The 24,405-nt window shown below is 43.0% G+C and overlaps 1 protein-coding gene across 1 annotated transcript; it reads left to right on the top strand.

Annotated features, from left to right (window-relative positions):
- Window positions 1-40: 40 nt before the first annotated feature.
- On the top strand, window positions 41-23,885 carry GARIN1B (golgi associated RAB2 interactor 1B). The gene is made up of 9 exons (XM_019750101.3): window positions 41-5,094; window positions 9,120-9,269; window positions 9,741-10,128; window positions 11,200-11,384; window positions 12,872-13,124; window positions 16,492-16,613; window positions 19,089-19,126; window positions 21,883-22,050; window positions 22,782-23,885. The coding sequence occupies exons 3-9, from the start codon at window positions 9,883-9,885 to the stop codon at window positions 22,793-22,795; spliced, it is 1,026 nt and encodes a 341-aa protein (XP_019605660.2). The 5' UTR covers window positions 41-5,094; window positions 9,120-9,269; window positions 9,741-9,882; the 3' UTR covers window positions 22,796-23,885.
- The last annotated feature ends 520 nt before the right edge of the window (window positions 23,886-24,405 follow it).

The following is a 24,405-nucleotide window of genomic DNA, read 5'->3' as shown; positions in this document are numbered from 1 at the left end:
GGGGGGGGGGGGGGGAGCTCCACACTGGGGAAGGGCTGATTAAGAGCAGGAGCTCACTCCTTGGAAAAAATTATTGGGCAAAACGTTCCATTTACTCAGTGAAAATCTCAAGGCAGCCAAACAAAGCTAAGAAAGCCAGTCTAGAGGAAAGGGCCTGGGGAGAAATCCAACTTCCTCTTTCAAATGGAGAGGGGAAAACAGAGGCAGGGCTGCTCCAAGCCCAAGTGAAAAAAGTCCTGAGAATGTTGGTGACCAACTGGGAGGTGCCTTTGTGTGGCCCCACTTACCTCAAGCAAGAAATTGAGTGTTTACTGCCCCACTCCCTATGTTAGGGTAAAGCTATGAAGGCTCACCCTGGGCTGTGCACACTTTGGTTGCTAATGAAGACATGGCTTCTGGTAAGGAAGACGGTGACCACCCATCACCGGAAGTCCTGGTGGGTTTGATTCTTTTTACCCAGGACCTAATGAAAGCAAACTGGAAGACACAGTGTCTGTGATATCAGGGACAGGGCAGGGATTTGGACCAACCTCTGGACAAGAGGGGAATATTTACCTGGAAAATACTACATCGTTCAGTAAGCATTTATCACGCTCCTGGTAGGTGCCAGATCTGAGCTCGATGATGGGTGTGTTAGAGAGAACAAGACAGATGGGCAAGTTACCTGCCTTTGGGAGGGGATGGGAGAGCTATCAATCCCTGTTTTGGAGACACAGAATGGCCATTAATGACGTTTGCGCTGCCCAGTCTACAAATCAAGGCTGGCGGACCTGCTTTCCTATGGTTCACACTGTAGGAAACAGAGTGAGGGAGCGAGAAGGAACATGGCGGCCCTGGCCTGTGCCCTGGGCTAGATTAGGTCAGAAAAAAACATCTGAGCTGAGAGAATACCCAGTGTTTGTGGGTTTCTTCCTGCCTCTAATAAAAATAAAACAAACTTCCTTTTGGCACGTTGCAATCAATAGTTGGTGCTGGTGAGCGATATCTAGAAGCTGAACTTAGGAGAGACTGATGGTTTCCAGGTGACTTTGGCCAGTGAGATGTCCACACAGGAGATCGGAGGGTGGAGGAAAATGGGGTGAAGACAATTATGCTCTCCCTTGTCATCGCTTAAGCCTGGCCACAGTGTGTCCCTTAACTGCTCCTCTCACGGTGGCCTGTTCTAGTCAACCCTCTCTTTCCTAGTTCCAGTAACCATCCCCTCCCCTTCCCCTCAGGTCCCCTAGCTAACTGGATGCTACTTCCTGAATTTTAGATCTTGAGCAGGGATGTCACTCATCCCCACGAAAGTGTGGCAGTGGGGCAGCATCCTGACCAGGCAGCGCTGGCTGTGTGACAGTTGCTGGGCTTCCATCCAGCTTATTGCTTCTGTTTTGGTTCCTGCCTGTCCTCCAAGCCTGGTTCCCTTAACTTTCAGTTGCTGTCAAGAACCCCAACCCCCCGCCCCAATAGTCTTCCAATAAATTCCCCTTGGCTTACGTTTGCCTGTCACTTCCTCACTTCCTGTGTTTACAAACGTGAAGTCTAATTGATGTGCTGTTCCCAGGAAAGTGGAGGCTGTGAAGGCAAATGTGGCAGCCATAGGCGTCTTATTTGTTTCTGTGTCTTCCAGTACTTGGGTCCCACTAGACACCCAGTTAAAGGTTGTTAAATAAATCCATTTCTGCCAGAGTCAGTGCTGGTTGCCCCACATTGTTCCTCCCCCCAAAACAAAGGAAGAAACTACAACCTTTGCTGAATGGATTTATCACTGAAATTGATTTCCCAGAGACTATTTCTTAGATGAAAATAACACCACATAAGGGATTGGTAAACCTTTTAATGGGCAATAAATACACCATTTAAAAGAGAAAAGAAACAAAACATGGTTATCCAGTGTCAATTAGAGCCCACGAGAACATGACATTTGCAAGAACAATCCCCCAAACAACGTAGGAATGCATCTTCAAGTTTCTGAAATGGAGTTCAGAGGAAATGTCAAGGAATAATACCAAAGCAGACCCACTTAAAATGTGTGATGGGGGTGCGATGAAAGCTTTATGAATGTCCTTATAAATTTTAAGAAAAATAATAAAGCTAGTCATTGAAGACTCTAGTTGTGTTGATGAGACAGCACGTAGAGGAAACAGAGAACCTGGGGACACTGAATATGTAGAAATGAGAGTCTTGACCTGGATCCTGGGGATACCAAGGGATTCACTAATGACCTCTCAGAACCACAGGCTATTGTTTTAGAAAACAAAACAATGCATAAGGGGTCTCATCTTCAGCAAGATTCCTGTTAGGTTGGGTTAGCCAGAATCCCCCTTACCCGTGATGTTTCCTCTTAGTAATTTTCCATCCACTTACCCCACCCTTGCCCATGCTGCATTCAGAATTGTGCCCAATCGCTTTCCCCTACTGCAAAATTTCATTGCAGTGGTCCTAGACCCATTGTGACAATAAAGCCTTACCATTTTAAAATAAATAAATAAATAAATAAAAGCCCACGGGTCAATCTTAAGAAATTCCAAGACTGGTTTCAAAAGAGGGAAACAACCACCAAGAGTAGTAAAGCTTCATAAATTAGCATTTAAAATGAAAGTTAGAGTTAGTAAGGCTAAGACCACTTACAGGAGCTATAACTTGAAACAACCAGACATAGAACAATTTAGAGATATTCTGAGAGGTAGCCGTTCTGGTTTTCTCTCTGTCTCCCATTCCTGTCTGCCTTAGGATACATCAATTAATTTCCTTATTGGGGATATGGATTTTTTTAAATTAAAATATAACTAAAATTTTTAATTATCCCCAAATAAAACAGTGTTTTTGAATGTAAATAGTTGAAATAGTAACCAGAAACACACCACCTGTCCATGACATGCAAAGAAACATTCATAGATAGTCTGTTTTTTCTGAGTTGGTTTTTAGCCCCCTAAAGTCTCCAGTTAAGCACATTGGCGTGCACAAAGAAGGAAAGGAATTTCTGTCACATCCATCCCTCCCCTCACTACCATTTAAGGACCATATCTAGATGCAAGAAGAATGTGGTAATTAGTGGTATGGGATTGTCACACTCTACTCAGGACATGCCATTTGTAAATACTTGGCATTTTTAAGTGTCTTCACATCTACAATCTAATGTGATTCTCATAATTGTGTGTGAGAGTTGTTATTATTATGAACTACACTCACATTTCACAGATGAGAAAAGTCCAGAACAACTTGGCATACGCTTTGGGCAGATGGTGATTCTCAAAGTGCAGTAAAGCAATGGCTTCTGGGTCTCTTCTCACAGGAAGGAGTCAGTCTCCCTCATGCCCATTCCTGTCAGCCGTCATCACTGAGACCTTTGGTAGCTTGCTCAGTCCAGCCTAGTTTCTAAGCCAAGGGGCCAGGGCAGCCTGGAGACCCGGATTCTTTCACACGCCTATGTAAGTAGAGCGGACAACTGCCACAAGGTGGCGCCACATCACAGCTGAGACGCCAATGAATTGGAGCGGCACCTCCCAGCCCCATAGCTGAGCAAGCCAACCCCAGCGATTTAACTTTACAATAAGGCAATCCCAATCCGATTGACTATTTGGGACCCCACTTATAAATCTATAGTGGAGTTTTACTGTTTTTCAGTAGCCAATTCAATACACCTTTACGGGACTTTTTTTTGTAACTACTGCGTTCTGGGCACAAAGTTCCGATTAGATTTCATTATGACTTCTAATAGAGTCATGCACAAGCAAGTACATATTGGAATATGTACATTTTAATTATAGTTTTTCTTTATATTTCAGTTGGGGCAACATATCAATTATATATGCATTATAATCACTGAATTTTGTTTCAGAATGGTAAAAGAGATGTTACAAAGTATTTGTCATGAAAAGGGGACTTGGGTCTGACAGAGTTGAGAACCACGGTATTGGGGTGTTGACCTTCTCCCAGAGACTGCCCTATGGACTTTGATGATACTTTTTAGCCTCCTTTGGCTATCTCCACTTTCTCCCACCTCACCCTGGGGCTGCTCCTGGAGGCTCCTTTGCTCTGCTGGTCCCCCAGTTTCTCCCTAGCTCTCAGGGAAGCAAGCCCTGATAGCATCCCTGCACCCCAGTGCAATACTGGTGGTGTCATCGCCTGCTCCTCAGGCTCTTTTCCACGCTCCCCAATCCCACTGTGACATCCTGTCTGTCCTTCCCTCACTCCAACTCACTTGTCATCTCTACTCTCTTGTGGTCTGTCCGTCCGGTGAGAACCTGGACTGTGCCACCTCCTGACAGTTTTTAAATGTCTTCTCTAGTTGAGGGTGTAACCTGTTCTCATGGAGTAATCTTTGTCAGTTCGGCCTGAAGATCTCAAAAATGGTGATCCCAGCTGAGCTTTTCTGCCTCTGCTGAGACAATGCTGAAATAAATAGGGGCTTCTACTCTTGAAGATTTTTCCTATTGCTGTTTTCCCTGAGCTGATTACTTACTTCCTCAGGCTGCCTCTCTCAGTTTGGTGGTAGAGGTGATGGTGGTGGTGGTGGTGGTGGTGCTATGTTAATTTGTGAGAAGACACACAATTATATTAACTAGCTTGCTTTCTCTATTATCAGGCCATACCCAGATTTTCTGTTCTCTGTATTCTTTGGCCACCACTTAACCTCTTTTCTTATTAGTTTGTCACTAGTTAAATCTTTCCTGTTTAAGAAAACAATTATTCTGTATTCACTGTGGATGTCAGAGGGAGTAATTCTGTGACTTGGCTTCTTTGCAGAGGCCACTGATTATCCACTGATATCCTTCATCCTTAAATAATAAATAATAGAATTCCCCAGTGCAAGCTGGGCTCATGGCCACCCAGCTAAAAGCTACATGTGCCAGCTTCCCTTGTAGCTGGGTGTGGCCATGTGACTGAATTCCAACCAATAGGATGTGAGCAAAAGTGATTATGCCATTTTCAGGCCATGCCCTTAAAAGGGATGAATGTGTAGTCCCCTTCCCTTTCCTCCTTCTCACTGGCTAGGGTGCAAACATGATGGCAGGAGCTGGAGCAGACTTGGAACCCAGAGATGGAAGCCACAGGTTGAGTATGGCAGAGACTCCAGCAGCTCTAGACTGCTTACCTTCGGACGGCTAAGTAAGAGAGACTTCCATTTTGTTACGGTATTTTGGGGTCTTTTGACAACCTAGACTATAAGTAATATAGCTTCATGCCACTACTTTTACCCAAAAGTAAATCCTTGTTATTTGAACATATTTATGTTTTCTTATTTCAAATTTGTGTATTATGTCTTCCTTTTAAAAAATTAAACTGTTAGCTAGTGGTTTGTCTAATTTTTCTTTTTCAAAGAACCAGCTTATGGATTTATCTATTCTAGTGTACTTAGCGTTAATAGGATTTTTGCTACCTTCACACTTGAATGAATTTCTAGACATTTGTGGAATTATTGGGTCACAATCTTTCCTCCTCAACATTCTTTCTACATTGTTCGCTATTGCCTTATGCCATCTAGAACTGGTAAAAAGAAGTCTGAGGCTGGTCTCATTTTATTCCCCGTGGTAGATTGTCTGCTTCCTCTATCTGGATGTTTTTGTAGTAGATTGCTTTTGTTATTCATAATATTTAAGAACTTTACAAGACCTGTCTGGTCTCAATGATTTCTTTGCTCAGTTTACCTGGAATATAGTAAATCCTGTTCATTTGCCAAATTGAGTCTTTTTGTTTCAGAAATGGCTTTTTCTTTCATGTTTTTGACTACTTTTTCAATTCCACATGTTACCTCTTCACCATGGACTCTAGCTATATGTTGGATCAACATCGATGTCTTATGTGTTTATCATTTTCTTTCTAGTCACTTCATCTCTTTGTCCTTCTTTATTATGTTGTGTGACAGTCTCAAGCCTGTTATCCAGGTCACTGACCCAGGTTTCTGTCGTGTCAACTCTACTTCTTGTGGCTTCTAATGCGACTTTCAGATATTTAATGGGTGTTTCTTCTTTTTCTTTCCTTACCTTTTCAAGTTCTCTTTTCTCTAATTTTGGTATCTCTGATTTTTTGTTTGTTTCACAGGGTCCCATATTGTATTTAATTTCCTTGAGAGTACAGAGAAGATTCTTTCAAAGACTTTATTCTATTTCCTGGAATCATTTTTCTTCTGATATGTATTCTTTATATGCATTTTCCTGTTGACATTCTTTGGGAGAGGAGAGCAGTATCTTACATAGAGGCCATAGTCACTTAGAGATAGTGACTATTTTAATTCTAAAAATGCTTATCTGAGTCCATCAGTCCTTTAGATATGACTTCTATTTCACAGGAAATATAGTTCCTAGAGAAGCAAACTAAATACCACAAGGAAGTAACCAGACAAATCCAGAATGTGGTGCATTCTGTAGGACAACTGACTTAATTATTTCCACTAGTAAGTGTCCTAAAAAAAGGGACTGTGCTAGATTAAAATTAACATAGATGAATGAGTGGTCTTGGAATGGATACTGATTTGGGTAAACTAGCTATAAAAATAATTGGAGAAATTTTGTATGGCCTGGAAATTTAATGGGATAAGATGAGATGAAAGTATACCAAAACACAAAGGTAGGACGTGTTGACCAAATAAAATAGGTTATTAAAAGGTTATATAATAATTTTTAGAGTATGCTCTCATTTTGGTACACACACAGGTTGTTACAGTGATGTTTTCTGGGGTTTAGGAACATGCTGTTTGTTTTTTGAACTTGTCTGTATTTTCTAATGTTCTACAAAGCACATGTACTGCTTATGTAATGAAGTTAAAAAAAAAAAAAGTGACATAGATGTAAATGGGACAGATTTACCAGGAAGGTAATAAAGCTTATGCTTCAGGTCCCTTGTTTACTGGCCCTTCCAAGACCTTAGGAGGATAGCTAGCGATTTTGTATCATACTTTTGTGGTATTTTTTAATTTTATTTTTTATGTTCCAGCATTTTTTTTATTGCAGTAAAATATGCATAATGTAAAATGTACTATTTTAACCATTTTTTAGGTTTACATTTCAGTGGCATGATGTACATTTACATTGTTGTGCAACCATTACCACCACCCTCCTCCAAGACGTTGTCATCTTTCCAAACTGAAACTCTGTCTCTATTAAACAATGTAACTCCTGATTCTCCCCTCCCTCCAGTCTTTGTATTTTTAAGAGTCTCCAAAACTGTATAAGCTTTAAACACAAAACCTGGGTCCAGTTCCAACTGGTCATTCCTGAGCTACCTTTGAAATGATACCTGACACTGCCAAAGTGACTTTAGCCTCAAACCAAAGGACAGTCAACGTAGTTGGGGAGACTGTCACCAAAGTGCTCATCACCAAACATGCAAAAGGCAACAAGTGGTGCAGCATCAACATCGCTGAATTCACAGGAAGACGAAAGCAATGAGTTTCTGATATTATTCGTATATGTAGTTATACAACTTTCCAGAAGCTATAAGTTTGTCAATCTTGGTCCTAATGTCTTAAGGTCCTAATGTCTCATAAATTAGCCCTAATTTCATCACTGCTTATACTTATTAATAAATAGAACCACCATTTCCTATACCATTGGTCCAGAAGAGTGGTTAGGAGTTTTATGTAGTTGTATCAGTTAGTTTTAAGTCTGGCTTAATATCACAGGAAATCCAAATTTATTTCTCTCACACTTAAGAGAAGTCTGGGGGTACACAGTCCAGGACCAGTATGATAGTTTTATGATCATTAAGAAAGAAATGGGAACCTTTTTATCTGGCTATGCTACAATCCTTAGCATGCTGTTTCATGACCCAATAAGGCTGCTTAAGCTCCAGCCATCAAGTCTGTACTGCAGCTGAAAGGAAAAAATGAGTGAAAAGGAGCATGCCCCCTTGCTACGATGATTCCTCACAGAAATTGCACCTAACACTTGAGCTTATATCTCTTTTGCCAGAACATAGTCATATGCCCTTACCTAGCTGTAAGAGGGGCCAGGAAATGTAACTTTTATTCTAGAAACTTGTGCCCATTCAGAAATTATATTAACAAAAGAATGGAGAGAATGGATATTGGGATAAACAAGTAAGCATCTGTCAAGTGGTTTTTAAAAAGATTCAGTGTGCTAGTTTTTGAGGTTTGGTGGGGGCAGGAAGCACTTACATATTGGAATATATTTTTTAATTATAGTTTTCCCCCATTATAATTCACATGGGGCAGCATACCGACTTTTATTATATATATAGGTGAGTTATAATCACCGAATTTTATTTCAGAATGGTAAAAGGGTTACAAAATATTCATCATGAAAAGGAAACTTGGGTCTGACAGGGTTGAGAACCACTATACTGGAATAGTGACCTTCTCCTGGATACTGCCCTCTGGATTTGAGGATACTGTTTAGCCTCCTAAAAGAAGAGGGGTAGACATCTTAAAGCCCCATTTGTATCACTGTTTAGCATTTTGCTTCCTCACAGTTAGCTTTCTAGACTGGGTGCTAAAGCTTTCCTCCACACAACACAGAAGTGGGCTCAACAGGCTGATATGGAAAAGAGAAAAAGTCATTTTCCCAGTTGAAGGGGACTTTTGAATGTCTCAATGGCCAAATGTATCTAAACCAATACATCAAAGAGTCAATAAGGTTTACTGTTGCGGGTAAGCTTTAACTGTGTAAAGCATCATATCAGTGTATTACCTGCCATCACTTTTGTACTATGTGTTGCTTCCAGGGAAATGTAAACCACAGGAGGTGCTCTCTGACCCCATCCTTAGAGAATGTTACCATGGAGGATATTTTCTCCATGTGGTTTAAAAAAAAAAAAAAAAAATGAGGAATGTGAGGGCAGAAGTTCTTTACCAACCAGGGAGCTCTTACAGGGGTTGGAGCAGGAACACAATACGTAGAAATGACTAAGTGAGGGGCTGATGGAATCAGATGAGTTCATGACCTCGTGACCTTTTGGCCTTCTCCATGACATGATAATAAATCAAAATAAATCTCCAAGCTTGTACATTGCATATATTGGTTGTCAAATTGCTTTTCTAAATTGATCACATTTGACCTTGATGGTTAATACATTATTTAATAAATACGGGAGTTTTGTCCAAATTGGAATATGACTTCTCCCTGAAATGGACTTGCATGGTCATCAGTGTGCTTGGTTCTTTGCCCCTGATCCAGCCACCCCAGCATCTGGGCTCTTTCTTCTTCTGGCTCAGGAATGAAGGACACTGTCACTCCCTGAGACCGTTAATGGCTTCTCGATCCAGCAGTGGTTCTCACCAGGGTTCTGTTTCTCCCAGCTGGCACCCTCACGAAGCCAGCCCCTGGGTAAGAAAATAATTACTTCTTCTGCTCCTACAGTTTGACTTCCTAAGGGACATAAGCCTGCAGAAGTAGCCAGCCAGCTGCAGCAGAGCACAGAGTAGTCCTGCAACTCCTTCCAACCAGAAAAAGCTACTGTAAATACATGGCGGGTGTGGGGGAGGGGGGAACACATGTGCAAAAGAGAGAGAAGGCTGGGTTTTAAATAAACAGCCCTTAAAACTCTTTGGCGGGGGGATTGCATTAAAAATAAGGGACAGTTGAAAAGCAGGGACAGTATATTCCTCTTAGCCGTGGTAGGAGCTTCCCAACCGCCTTCCTTCCTTGCTTTCTATCTGGCTCACTACCTTATCAGCAAGTTCTAGGGGGTCCCTGTCCTCGGGTCCCGAGAAGGGCTGGAGAATGCCAGGGCACAAACGAGCCAGCAAAGCACTCTGGAGGAAAAGGGAGGCTCCTCTGCATTTCCCTTTCCTGCAGGCTGCCCTGGTTTTTCGTGATGTCATCCATTCATCATTGTGAGCTGATTGGTGGTCCCAGGCCTTGGCCAGCTGCCCAAGGCCAAAGGGCCAGAGAGAGATCCCAGGCCAAATGTGCAGCAGGCCCCTGAGTATGTGCGGAAATGTCATCAGTTCCACATGGAAAGACTTGGTGGAACTCGAAGAAGACAGTAAAAGTCACAAGATCCTATCCAACCTTCCCTGCCCTGAATGCCTGGAAAGAATTCAGGGGCCTCATGCCTGTGGATGGGGAACCAAACCCTGGAGTGGACCTGGGTGTGGAGGAGGGACTGCTCTGCCAGATGGTTCACTCTCCGGAATTCAACCTGTTTCCCGACTCAGCGGTGTTTGAAAGCAACTTTGTCCAGGTACTCTGGGGTCGCTAGAGTGGCACTCCTTGATTCTTATAAACCAGTTCCCAAAGTGGGACCAGGAGAGTCTGTCCCTGATTGGACTCCCCTGAGCAAGGGGAAGTCAGTGGGCCTGGAATGCAAGGCCACCCCCATTGAACCCTGACTTTGCTCTGCTCTGAGTGGAGGATTTGGTACCCGAATCCCTCAGTTCACTTCCTTCTCCAGGCTGTCAGCACAAAGCAGATTAACAAAGAGGCAGTGACACAAGATGCCCTTTGAGGGTTCGGAATAAGAATGCTGATTGGTCAGAGAACAGGAAGTGGGCACCCAGAGAGACCTGGGCTCAGAGTCCAGTCCAATGCTTTCTCATCAGGAGGCATCACTGCAAGTGACTGAGTCCCTGAATCCAAGTTTCCTCTATTGTAAAAGGGGTCAGACTGACCTGAGGGTAACGTGCAAACACAGGAGGCAAAGGCCTTCGTACATCAGGCACTTGGTGCAGTTTTGTTTCCCCACCTGGGCTCTCCTCAGGCCAGATGGAGCCCAGAATAAACAAAACTTGGGAGTTGCAAGGGGATTTACAGTTCAGGGAAGGTACAGGAGATAGGGCCTTTCAAAGAAGGGCCAAAGAATAAGTGTTTCAGAGAAAAGCCAGGAAAGAGTCTGGGAAAAATTCACAGATACGTGACACATGTCAGGGAACTCCTGGGTTACAGTTCTTGTGGGCAATTGCTAATAGTAGGTGGTATAAATACTATTACAGTTATTTAACCAATATAGGTTAAAACAGTGGTTCTCAACTAGCTGTAATTTTGCCCTCCAAAACCAGGGGAAATCTGGCAGTGTCTGGAGACATTTTTGGCTGTCACAACTTTGGGGGGTGGGGGTGGGATTGCTAATGGCACCCCGTGGGTGGAGACCAAGGATTCTGCTAAACACCCTACGTGCACAGGACAGCCCCTCCCCAAACAAAGAATTATGCTGCCCACAATGGGAATATTAAGGGCTGTTTATTGAGAAACTCCGCTGACACATTCTGCTGCTTCTGCCAAATGCTCAAGCTGTGCCTGCGGGGCTGCTTTGCAGGTCAAAAAGGGCAGGAACTGGGTGGACATCTACAAAGCCTCCAACACCATGGCCCTCGGGGTAACCTCCTCCGTGCCCTGCCTGCCCCTTCCCAACATCCTCCTGGTGGCCCACGTCAAATGGCACCAGGGGCAGAGCCAGACATGGAACAGACCATCTGAAGCCCCAAACATCATCCTGAAGAGGTAAGCAAAACCCATCGGACAAGCTGGGGGAAGGGGTGGACCCCAAGCGAAGGCTGCATTGTGACTAAACTCAAGGTGAGAGAAAGCAGAGACGTCATCAACAGTGGCATTCATTTTTTTTTAGACAACAGCAACTCAAGACAGTGAGCACCCTGGAAGCATTCTAGGTGAGGTGGGGTACAGGGAGGCATGGTGTGAACCGGAGTGGGGGGCTGTCTGCATGCTCGCTCACCCCACTGAATTCTTAGGTGATCTCTCTGCTTTTGACTGAGGGGCAAGGAAGCAGTGAGATCTGACACAGGAAGCGCTGGTTGGGAGCTGCCGGTGCTAGTCTTGGCGTGCAACTAGCTAGACTCAAATAATGTTTGAGTCATGTTACTTATTTCATCTCGGTTTCCCTACCAGTACAATGAGTGGAACTAAGTGTCACTTAGAACTGTAACATATAGTGACATCGTATTTATCTGGGATGAGACAGCCCCTTTTGATGTTTAAGTCTCTTAAAGTGATCTGTACGATATTCAAGAATCTCTAGATATTCCCAGAAGTCCAGGGAAACCCTTCATTTCTCCAGTTGCCTCCGTGATAAACCTCCGTATGATGGTCTGCTGTACCTATAGCAAGTACAGCCCAGCCCCAGCTGACGACTATTCGACCCGAAGCCAGCTCCAGTACTTCAGCTCCTTTGGGAAGAGTAATTGAAGCAATAGGGGCAATGAATGGATGAGCTGGACAGTGGGGCCAGCTCTGTGGCAGAGGAGGACAGCTGTCTGTGTGCCATCAAGAAGGAAATTGAAAAACCCAACGACCCCAGCTACCATACTCCTAGGCTGCCTCTCTCTCCAGTAGGATCCTGGGACACCAGCACGAAAATCATGGCAGGATGGGTAGAGGTTAAAATGCAGATTCCAGGAGCACATCCCAGACTTACTGAATCCGAGTTTTGGGGGCTATCTTCAGGTGTCTGCATTTTAAACAAGCTCTCCAGGAGATTCTGATCTCCCCAAAGTTTGAGAAGCACTCTGCTAAGCACTCTCTCTCCTACCCACAAAAGCCTCTGTCCTGAAGGAGACATTCCTTGTTTTAAGAAAGATAGGGTAGGGGGCCGGCCCGGTGGCTCAGGCGGTTAGAGCTCCATGCTCCTAACTCCGAAGGCTGTCGGTTCGATTCCCACATGGGCCAGTGGGCTCTCAACCACAAGGTTGCCAGTTCAATTCCTCGAGTCCCGCAAGGGATGGGTGGGCAGTGCCCCCTGCAACTAAAATTGAACACAGCACCTTGAGCTGAGCTGCTGCTAAGCTCCCGTATGGCTCAGTTGGTTGGAGCACGTTCTCTCAACCGCAAGGTTGCCGGTTCGACTCCCACAAGGGATGGTGGGCTGTGCCCCCTGCAACTAGCAACAATAAAATCTTAAAAAAAAGGAAAGAAAGGTAGGGTGGGATCAGAAGCAAGGGGTCATCAGTGTTTGTCTTCCCTTGTGGCTTCAGGATTCTCCCACTGAAGTTCGTGGAGCTCCAGGTCTGTGACCGCCTTCAACGCATCCTGCAGTTGAGGACAGTGACTGAGAAGATCTATTACCTAAGGCTCCACCCTGACCATCCCGAGACTGTCTTCCACTTCTGGATCCGACTGGTTCAAATTCTGCAGAAGGGCCTGTCCATCACCACCAAAGACCCTCGGATTCTTGTCACCCACTGTCTGGTACCCAAGAACACCTGCAGCCCCGCCGGAGACTCTAAGGTAAGTTGGCACCATTGCTGCCTCCAGCCACAGTCAGAGCTGAGCTGTAGGGCATAGGTGAACTGGTATGTGAGCACCCTGTGAAGGCAATCCTTACCTTGGGCCTCTGCTAATCAGCTTTATTGAGGCACAATTTACAACCATAAAATTCACCCACTGTGTACAGTTCAACACTTCCAGTAAATGTATGGAGTCGTGCAACGATCACCACAATCCAGGTTTAGAACATTTCCATCACCCTAAAAAATTCCGTTGTGCCCATTTACAGTCATTCCCTGTTCCTATTTCCTGCCCTAGGCAGACTTTGATCTGTTTTCAGTTTCATTAGGTTCATATTTATTACACATTTCATGTAAATGAAATCCTACTGTATATAGTCTTTTGTGTCTGGCTTTTTTCCATTCAGTGTAGTGATTTTTAGTTTCACCCGTATCATAGCATGGGGCCTACTCTGTGGCAGTCATAGACTATCAATAATTCATTCCTTTTAATTGTTGACTAGTATTCCATTGCATAAATATGCCACATTTTGTTTATCCATTCAGCAGTTGATGGATATTTGGACTGTTTCCAGTTTCTTTGGCTTTTATGAATAATGCTGCCATGAATATTTGTGTAAACATATGTTTTCATTTGTCTTGGGTAGATTCCCAGGAATGAATTTGCTAGGTCATGTAAATTTATGTTGAACTTTTAAAGCTTTTGTTTCCCAAAGAGGCTGCACCATTTTATATTCCCTCCAGCAATGCATGAGTGTTTCAGTTTCTCCACATCCTCACCAACACGGGTATTATGTTTTTGATTAAAGACATTCTGGTGGTTTTAATTTGGACTTCCTGAATGGCTAATGATGTTGAGCAACTTTTCATGGGCTTATTAGTCATTTATATATCTTCTTTGGTTAAATGTCTGTTCAAATCTTTTTCCTGTTTTTAAGTTGGGTTTTGTCTTTTTATTGAGTTGTAATAGTTCTTTGTATTTTCTGGATACAAGTCCTGTATCAGATATATGATTTGCAAATATTTTCTCCAAGTCTGTGAATTGTCTTTTCATTTTCTTAATGGTGTTTTTTGAGGATCAAGTGTCTTCTGATGAAGTGCAACTTATTAATTTTTTTCTTTTAGGGATCAGGCTTTTGCTGTTATATCTAAGAACTCTGTTCAACCCAAAATTGCAAATATTTCATTCTATGTTTTCTCCTAGAAGTTTTATAGATTTAGCTTTTCCGTTTAGGTCTACAATACATTTTGAGTTAGTATTTGTGTGTAGTGTGAGGTAAGGGTCTATATTTTCCTTCCTTCCTTCCTTCCTTCCTTCCTTCCTTCCTTCCTTCCTTCCTTCCTTCCTTCCTTCCTTTCTTCCTTTCTAGAGGATATACAATTGTCCCAGCACCACTTGTTGAAAAAACTATCCTTTCCTCATTGAATTGTTTTGGACACCTTTGTCAAAAATCAATTGACCACAGATGTAAGGATTTATTTCTGGATTCTCAATTCTGTTCTGTTGATCTGTTTGCCATTTCTTGTACCAATACCACAATGTCTTGATTAATGTAGCTTAATAGTAAATTTTGAAATTGTGTGATGTACGTCTTCCAATTTTGTCCTTTTCACAATTGTCTTGGCTATTCTGGATCCTTTGAATTTCCATATGAATTTTAGGATCACCTTGTCAATTTCTATAAAATAGCCTGCTGGGATTTTGATAAGGACATGTTGAATTTACACATCAATTTAGGGAGAATTGCCATCTTGATAATATTGAGTCTTTCAATACATGGATATAGATAGAATGTCTTTCCATTCATTTTGATCTTCTGTCATTTCTGTTAGCAATGTTTTTGCAGGTTTCTTTGTACATTCTTTTGTTAAATTTATTCCTAAGTATTTTATTGTTGTTGCTATTAGTGTTAATGGAATTATGTTTTCTTAATTTTATGTTTGCATCATTCATTGATAGTATATAGAAACACAACTGGTTTTTGTATATTAATCTTATTCATTAGATATAGTAGTTTTTGTGGATTCCTTTGAATTACATACATTCATAGTCATCTGCAAATAAAGAGAGTTTTACTTCATTTTTAATCTGGATCATTTTGTTTGTTTATTGCTTATTGTCTTAGCTAGAACCTTGAGTACATGTTTAAGAGAAGTTGCAAAAGCAGGCATCCTTGCCATGTTCCCAATCTTAGGAGAAAAGCATTGTCTTTCATTAAGTATTATGCTAACTGTCGAATTTTCATCAGGTGGAGAGAGCACCCTTCTATTCTTTGTTTAAGAGTTTTTATTATGAATGGGTATTGGATTTTGCCAAAATTTTTTCTGAATTTATTGAGATGACCATGTGGTTTGTCCTTTATTTCAGTGAGATAATATATTCCATTAATTGATTTTTAGATGTTAAACCAGCCTTATGTTCTTGCCATAAATTCCACTTGATTATGGTATGTATGTATATTATCCCTTTTAAATATTACAGGATTTGGTTTTCCAGCATTTTATTAAGAATTTATATCTATTTCATTAGAAATATTGATCTGTAGTTTTTCTTGTGATATCCTAGCTTCGGTATTAGAGTAATCCTAGCCTCAATGAATGATTTGGGAAGTGTTCCCTCCTCCTCTATTTTCCGAGTTTGTGAAGAATGGGTATTACTGCTTCTTTAACTATTTAATGGAATTCACCAGTGAAGCTACCTGGGCGATTTTGCCCCAGGCCTTCCAGTGTGACATAAGACTTACTTGAGCTACAATATAAACTCCATGAAGGCAGGGGTTTTTAATTTGTCTTCTTCGTTGCTGTATCCCCAGAACCTGGCACATAGTTGACATTCAATAAATATTGAACAAGTGATTGTATAAATGAATGAATATGAGCAGCTTGCACAGCTGGAATACCTTTGGGATATCACACGTAACAGCAAGAAAGCAATTTTACTCAGGCGTAAAAAGCAGCTCAATATAAGAGTTTTCTTAAATTAATTTTTTAAGCATTCATTAAATTCCTATAATAAATATTTGATGCCCCTACATTTCAATATAAAACCAAGTAGCATAAGCTTTATTAAAGTTTATATGAATAGGCTATTGAATAACATATTAAGATATGTTAATGAGAATAAGTTATCTACTAAATTACGTCTAAAGTATTCAAAGACAATATTATCCTTAGGGCACCAAAGGATATTTATAATATACAGGGGGTATAAACAAACAGATATGACCTCAGAATTGCCTCTCTGAGCAGCTGCATGGCTGCCCAATGGAAGTTTGAATTCTAACACTTCAGTGTCTGGACCATGATATTATGAAAATGCAGATATCCTATGGCCTGAACCACTGACTTTGCTGTTTTTCTCCATCTAGTTAGTAGAGGAGAAACTCCAAGCCTCTCAGCCCAGCGAGAGCCTCATGCGGCTGATGGCCGTGGGGGAGAGTGAGGCCCTGTCGCAGATTTTTGCCGACTTGCACCAGCACGAGCTCTTCAGGTACATGACTGAAATCCAGGCCCTCCTTACATCCCTTCCTGCTATGCAGGTAGTCTGGGTCTTGAGATCCCAAAACCAAGTTAATTAGCATAGGGAGGGGAGGAGCTTGGAATCCTGGTACTCAGTACCCAGTGTTTCCCCTGGACTCAGGGCAACCTTTTCCCGATTCTCTTTGCTTTAGTCTCCTTCTCCACATAGCAAGCATAGTGGGCATAGTGGGCTTGACTCCACGGGAGGAAAAGTAACTCTCCGATAATAAGTTAGTAACACTGGTGGGAAAGTAAAACCTAATTTCTAATCCAGTTCCTAATCCTACATAGAAATAACCAAAACGTTATTTAAAACATTGTCTACTTCTTGGGTTCCTTCACCTACTCACCTGGTCTCTGCCTGGACTTTATGCAGCTTCTGTGGCCATTTTCTCAGTGGATTGTCTGTTCTGGAAAGCTCCATTGTACAGGACTCTCTACTCTCCTTGTGCCTGAGGAAATGTCCCTGAACATACAGATGACTCAGGGTTTGAGTCGTAAAACTGGTTGGTATGAGAGAGACAGGAGTTGAGAGACTTAGACCACTGGGCACCACAACCAGAGAGCAGAGATTAAGTGGGACACGGAGTCCTAGTAAACTTTATTTGTGGCTTAAAAGAAAAGAGGGAACAGAAATAAATTAGTAAATATCACCAGAAGATAAAAACTAGGTATCAGAGAGATTTTTGTCACAACAGGGAAAACAGTCCAGAGACAGAACAAGGAAAAGAAAGGTTTCTTTCTGAGTTAACTGAAAACCAGTAGTCAGAGGAGGTACTTTGTTGTAGAGGGTAAAGGTTCACAAAGAACGAGGTCCATGTCACTCCTCCGACTGTGAGCCCATAAGCACATTGCTTAACTCTTCTGGGCCTCAGTTTTCAGATCTGTACAATGGAAATTATGATAGTTCCAACCTCATCCAGATATTGTCAGGATTAAATGAGCTCAAATGCATTAAGTGCTTGACACGCTCCTCAGCAGATTTAGAGGCAGATGTAAGTAAACTCTTAATAAATATCAATTTTTACTATTAAGTCTACGTTGGGCTGGAAGTAGAAAAGCATTGACACAAGAAAAATACTTAGTTGCCCACTGTTACAGAATTTATATTGGGGTTGTCGTTCTGCATATCATATAGAGATCTGTAATTAAGAAGTTTCTGGGTAAGATGTTATAGTGCTGAACTGGAAAGCGCTGGACTCTAATAGGGCAAGTTGAAACAACTGTTTGTCTCAAAATGTTAAAAAATGTAAGATTTTTAAGTTACTATTTGAAGAACAGCTTTTGTTTATATTCATTCATTGGCCGTAATTCAGTCACATGACTACATCTAGCTGCAAGGGAAGCTGGGAAATGCATTTTCCATTCTGCATAACCATGTGCCCAACACAGAATCAGATATTCTGCCCCCAAGGGAGAAGGGAAGAAGAGATACTGGGGGCCTATTAGCAGTCCCTGGCACAGACAGCTTTTAATATTTCCAGAAGGTCAGAGGAGACTAAGACCTGAAGTAGAACTAGGCACTAGCCAGATAAAGGGTGGAGAAAGCTGTGCAGGTTAAGGGAACAAATGAATGTAAGACTGAGGCTCCACCCTGAGGAAGAAGCTTGTTAAGTTTAGAGACAAGGAAGGAAGGCCAGTGAGGAAGCAGGGTGGTGGTAAAAGGGTCTAAGTAGAAGTGGACAGAGACAGAGCCAAGAAGGGTCTGGGAAGCCATGCAAATGAATTTAGATTTTAAGTGTAATGGGAGGCTTAGCACCATTTTAAACTGGGATGTGATGTGATCCAATTTACATGTTCAAAAGGTCACACTGGCTGTTGCAGTGACCATTGATTCGAAGAGCGAGAGAGTAGGTGTGGATAGACCAGCCAGGAAGCTATGGCAACGTCTCCTGGGCTGTCGTGTACAAAACAGAGCAGAGGGATATGAGAAGCAGAGAAAAAATTAATTTTGCTCTGCTGTTATCTCAATAATTGCTTTGTAGAGATATTTAGTTTCTTCTCTTTAGTTCCCCAGAACGAAGCCCTGAGTGTGATTACTTTTCTCCTCACTCAGGCAGGTGCTAGTCTGGTTGCAATTATATCAGTTTTTGCACATTGGCAGCAATACGCAACTTATGACAAATAAAATAAATGGCTGAGACACAGGACCAAACAAATGGAGTCACACCCACTTCTCATAAAAATCAGCAGCATGGGTTCTGCTCCCCACCCCCCCTGCAGCCCATCCCGTCTCCCCCTTCCCTATTTTTCCTTCTGGTACTTTAATATGGGTCACATCCGTCCAATATAACCACAGCTGGCCCTTTTCAGGTTTATATCTGCCTCCAAAGCTTTTGCATCAGGAAAAACATAAATAGAAAGAAGATTTAAAATGAGAATTTCATGTTCTATTTTTTTCCTTTTGACCTTCATTTCCTTGATCCTGAAATGGCTGGAGTTTCAGGAGCAGCAAAAAGACCAAGGCCAAAAAGGACACCTCAGGTAACACAGGGCGCAGGGCACCGGTATCTCCTGTCCCGGAGAACTTTCTGCTCTGCACATACAGGAACATGATTCCCTTCAGCTTCCCCTCCCTACTTTCCCAGTAGCTGTCAAGATGTCCTCTCCTATCTTAGTTTTACTTCCTCTAGGCTCTTTGGCAACCATAGTCAATTGGCACCAAATCCTAAAAATTTTTCTTTGAAATGTTTCTTATATCTTTACTTCATTTCTGCCCCCACAGATCCTACCCTACTCCACCTTATCACCTCTTGCCTGGACTTCCGCAGCAATATTCTAGCTCATTCATTCATTTGCTCATTCAGAAACACGCACTGAGCGCTTGGTAAGTGCCAAACGCTGTTGAAGGTTTTGGAGTCCCAATGCAGAAAGACGCAGTACTCCCTTTAAGGGGTTTATAATTTGGTGGACTCAGATGGGTAAATCCCCCAAATTATACCACCTCTTCTTTCAGGCACATTTAAAGCCCATGCCTGCATTGTCACAGGGACACAAAGATGGGGGCACCTCACTCCTCCCAGGAAGCTGTCCTAGAGGCCTAGGGTTTGAGCCCAGTCATAGAGAATGAGGACAAGTGGTCTGGCTGAAGTGGAGGAGGCAGGGCATTCTGCCAACAGACAGAGTCTGTGTGAGAGAGCATGACACATTGTGGAAACAGCAGTCGGTTCCCTGTTTATTTCCACATTCTGGTTTACCCTAAATCCACTCATTTTGGCATGCATGATTCTATATACACCTCCCCCCTCTTCCCCATCTTGCCTGACCACTTTCTCCTCCTCTAATAGGAGCCCTCTGCCTCGTGTCCTTCTCCTGCCCAAATCTGCTCTAGTCACACCTTAGCTATCCCTCCCCGTGCCTTATTCACCCCTGCCGCCCCCTCCCCCACTCCAAATCCCACTAATCCTTCCAGGTACATGTCTTCGCACGCACCTTCTTGGCCAGAGGAATCTTGCCTTGGTCGTAAGCTCTCTTTTGTGATTCCCTAATTGTTTCATAGGTTTCAATCTTGTTTCTTCAACCAATACTAAATTTTTTTTCGTGCCTCTGAATTATCCACAGTGGCAAGCACCGGACTGGGAACACAATAAGAGCTCAGTAAATATCCGTGCACCACACCAGTAATATATTTTTCCTCCAAATTTGTTCAGGAGGCAGCTGGAATATCATGTTATATTTAGAAATTTAAAGGAGTGTGTAGATCCCAGGGGGAGCTCTGCCAACTTTCATCCAAACTAGGGATTACAAAGTCAAATGTCTGCAGGTAGTATACATGTGGAAAAAGTCTAGATGTCATAAATATAAGAAATGGTTGCCTTTTCTTTCAACTCTATTATAAGTAAAAAAAACAGCTGGGCTGACACTTGGTTTCAACTTTGGGGAGACAATAGGGAGTAGTGGGGACAGTGGCAATGAGAAAGTGAAAGTTTCAATTGATTATTTCCCTGCTAGAACACAGGCCTAGTGTTGAACACAGGCTAGATACTCTAATTTTTCAAGAGAAGCCAAAACTCTGCATTTTTATGTGACGTATCCCCCACCCATAAAAAATTACAGCCTAGTATAAGCCACAGTTAGTGGGCAAATAAAACATATCTAGAGGCCAAATTCCACCTGGAGGTTGCCAGTTCACACCCTCGTTTTAAATGGTGAGGGAAGCTGACGCTGGCCCACATTTTCTCCAAGTCTACGAATGCTTTCTCATGTTATGTGACTGATAATATAACTGATTTGTTTCTGTTTTTACACATACATTCACTCTCTCACACACACACACGTTAGGGTTGAGGAAAACAGAAGTAGAGAATATTTCAAACTTATTTCTGGGACTTGAGAGAACAGCTAGAATTTCAGAGTCGCAGGGTATCAGGTGTCACAGGAACCACCACTTCCAAGATGATTTCAATTAATCATCCTGGAATGTCCTCAGGACACTTCTCTTTCCTTGAAGCTGAAAACAAACCCTCCTTTCTCTTTGGCTATGTAAATACCCTTTCAGTTTGGGAGAACAGTCACACCCCAACCTCTTGGAACTTTGGGATGAAAAGAGAGAGCTACATGTGAAAAAACCAGCATCCCAAAGCTTACCTGTATGGCAGAACCTTTCAACTTCGTTTGGCCTATTGCAGTGCTTCCCAAACTTGAATGTATGTGCGGACAGTCCCCTGGGGGCTCTGGTTAAAATGCAGATTCTGATTTAGTGGGTCTGGCTGGACTTAAAGCTGTACATTTCTAACATGTTCTCTGGTGATGCCAAGTCTGCTGGGCTATGAGCCACACTTTGAGTAGCTGAAGCCAAGTGGACTAAGTAGAGGCTCTGGCTCAAGGCCATCTGGGTTCAAGGCCACTGCCAGTTCAGCTAGCTGAATGTCCTGGGGAAATTCACTCAGTTAACCTTTCCAAGCCACGTAGGTTCCCTCCTTTTGCTGGCTCTGCCTCGTTCACACGATGTAGTGGTAAAAACATGGGCTCTGGAGCCAGGCTGCTTGGCTTTCAGTCCTGTCTCTGCCTCCTCATTATATGACCATGGGTAAGTTCCTTAACCTCACTGAGCCTCAGATTCCTCATCCTTAAAATGGGCTGACCTCTCAGGGTCGTTGTGAGGATTCAATGAGTTTTAATGCACATAATTGTTTGGAACAGTGCCTGGCCCGTTATAAGCACCCATAAATGTTGGCCATAATCTGTGAGTGTGCTCTGTGAACTAAAGCACAAACAAATGCATTCCCTTCTTGACCTAGAAAAAAGCACTCCCAGGGAAGACAGCATCCCATGTACCCGCGACCTCAGTTGGAGGGCTTCCTTCACCTATGGAGAGTGGGAAAGAGAGAACCCCTCTGGGCCGCAACCCCTCTCACTCCTCAGCACTCTGGCAGCTTCCACAGGACTACAGCTGGCCTCGTTCATAGGTACGGTCATGGGATTAGTCTGGTGGCCTCCATGGGACAGGCCTGGAATTTGACCTCAGGCCTGGGCTCAGATCCTAGGGTCCTAAGGGTGCTTCCAGGAAGCTACGGGGTGGGAGTGGGGGGGTGTCATCCACAACCCCTTCAGCCCTCTTTTCTCCTGCCCTGTTCTTTTCTACCTCCAACTGGGCTGAGTGAAACCCTAGGTGTGGCACCTCGGGAGACCCCAGGGGCCCCTAGGAGTTCCTGCAAAGTGGCTTTGAGGGAATAGAGATTGAGATGATGCTGTTGTCACTAGAGCTGCTTTCTCCCTGCTGGATGCAGACATGAGGGCGGCCTCTGCAGAGTTTCCATGGCTTCTCCCTTTTCCTTTCCAGAGCTCTTGGGGACCCCCAACCATCTGCCACAGAGTGAGAAGGAGCTAGGCCAGGAGGGGTGAGGTGGGGTGGGCTAAGCCCTTATCTCGCCATGCTCCAAGGCACACCCATGCATTCATTCAACAAACACTCATTCACTACTTCCTATGTGCCTGTCTGACCAGAGATAGGTCCCTAAAGAAGATAGAGTGGTTTATATTTTCTAAAGTAAAATATTATTAATAAACCACTAACTCTTCAAGCTATGTTAGTAATTGTCGGCAATTTAAAAAATTAACCTAAATGTCTATGTGCCCACACAAGAGCTTTTTAGGCAAGTTATATCTTATTGAATATTTTTCTGTCTGACACTAACAGGAAATTCTATGTGAGCCGTCCTTTCACACCGGGGAGAAACTAAGCAGCCCTCGCCAACACCACCATGCAGCATTCAGCTTTCTGAGGGACTATCTGGATGGAGGAGAGGAGAAAGCTGCAACTAAGGAAACACTAGACTCATCTCACGCTGATAGCATAGCCTTTCCTTGGAGAACCATCTGGGAGTGTCACTTCCGGATGAGAAGCAATATTCCAGCATGTAACTTCTGTGATCTCACCACCACACCTCACCACACCTCACCTCCACCCACCAGGCAGGCACAAAAAGCGGTGATCTCAGAAGGGCCAGGACCAAGAGATAGAGAGAAGGAAGGAAAGGAATGCAGGACCAGAGGAGAGGTGGAAGAGAACAAAATGGAGATGAAGAGGAAGGTAGAGGGAGGAAGTCAGAGAAGAAGGCTGATACAGAGAGGTGGTAAGAGAAGGAAAAGCTGAAGAGGACAGGAGAAGAAATACACCTCTGAGAGATGCTTCACCCAGCTTCTATTTATCTAATTTAAAACTTGAAAGTAAGGCCATATACCAAAACAAGAAATGTGTTTTCTTCTCTGCTCAGACTATTGTGGATAAGTATGAAGGGTCAGAAATGTTTTCCACCCAAGGGCCTCTCCATAAATTTCCCTTGTTGCCAGTTTTTCTTGTTAGTTCCTCTTTTCTGATTCAAGTTTTGGCCCTTCTTCCTTAGCCCATTCCCTAACTTGGACTTCCTAGCCTGGCCCTTGTGTTCCAAATGAAGGTTTGGGTTTGAGGCTGCAGAAAGATTCCTGCAGGAGAAAGTCAGGCAAGGTGTGTGAGATAGGGGGAATTTCTCTTTTAGGTTCAAACTTTCTAAGTTTGTTGCTGTTTCAGCCCTACAAACACTGGCTCAATTTCTTTTGCATACGACACCCCCTTGAAATGTTGACATACCTTGTTAGTGCTTATTAAATGATCGGTTCCAAAGAGAGGAGATACAGGATCAAAGCACAGGTAAAATCAGAGGTTCACAAATTATAAATCAAGAGAGTCACTAAGGAGTGTCTGTCAAATGATCCATGGGCTGGCCTCTTTGTTTACCATGCGCAATATTTCACATTCAATAAAAACCAGACTGTGAGTATTTCGGAAAGGATGCCCAATCTTCCAACTTGAAAGTGTTTTGGACGTTTTGCTTTGATCTAAGATTTCCTAGGAGAGTCTTTTTCTTCACCAAAGTGCTTTTCAGACTGAAAATATTGGAGGGCTAAAAAGTAAGCTCCTAGATCACGGTCATGCTTTCCAAGGATGAGTTAGGTCCTAATTCTTCGTGATTTCAATATCCACAGATAGATGGTCCTTCCCGTATCCTGATCACTGTTCCTTGAACCGCTGCCCAATGGTCCCAGCCTTCACTGTCCTCAGCCACTGACTCCCGATTTTACCCTAGAGTTTGTCATTCATAACTGTACCCGACCCCATTATTCCCATTCTCCAGCTATCCCATCTCCTATCTTTCCCTCTGAGTACAGTAATGCTTCCACCCCACCGATCCTACAATGTATTACTCCTTCTGGGTTTTCACTGTCCCCCACTCTCCTCGTCCTCATTTTCCTTCCTGACAGCCTAGATTCTGTGATGAACCATT

Source organism: Rhinolophus sinicus, chromosome 8 (genome assembly GCF_057876585.1).
Source record: "Rhinolophus sinicus isolate RSI-liver-muscle chromosome 8, RSI-T2T, whole genome shotgun sequence".
Classification (NCBI taxonomy): Eukaryota; Metazoa; Chordata; class Mammalia; order Chiroptera; family Rhinolophidae; genus Rhinolophus; species Rhinolophus sinicus.
This window is presented reverse-complemented; position numbering and strand designations above follow the sequence as displayed.

Coding starts and splice junctions, on each gene's coding strand:
- GARIN1B (XM_019750101.3), top strand. CDS start 9,883: ATGTCATCAGTTCCACATGGAAAGACTTGGTGGAACTCGAAGAAGACA. Junction 10,129..11,199: donor TTGAAAGCAACTTTGTCCAG/GTACTCTGGGGT, acceptor GCTGCTTTGCAG/GTCAAAAAGGGCAGGAACTG. Junction 16,614..19,088: donor CACCAGCACGAGCTCTTCAG/GTACATGACTGA, acceptor CTGGAGTTTCAG/GAGCAGCAAAAAGACCAAGG.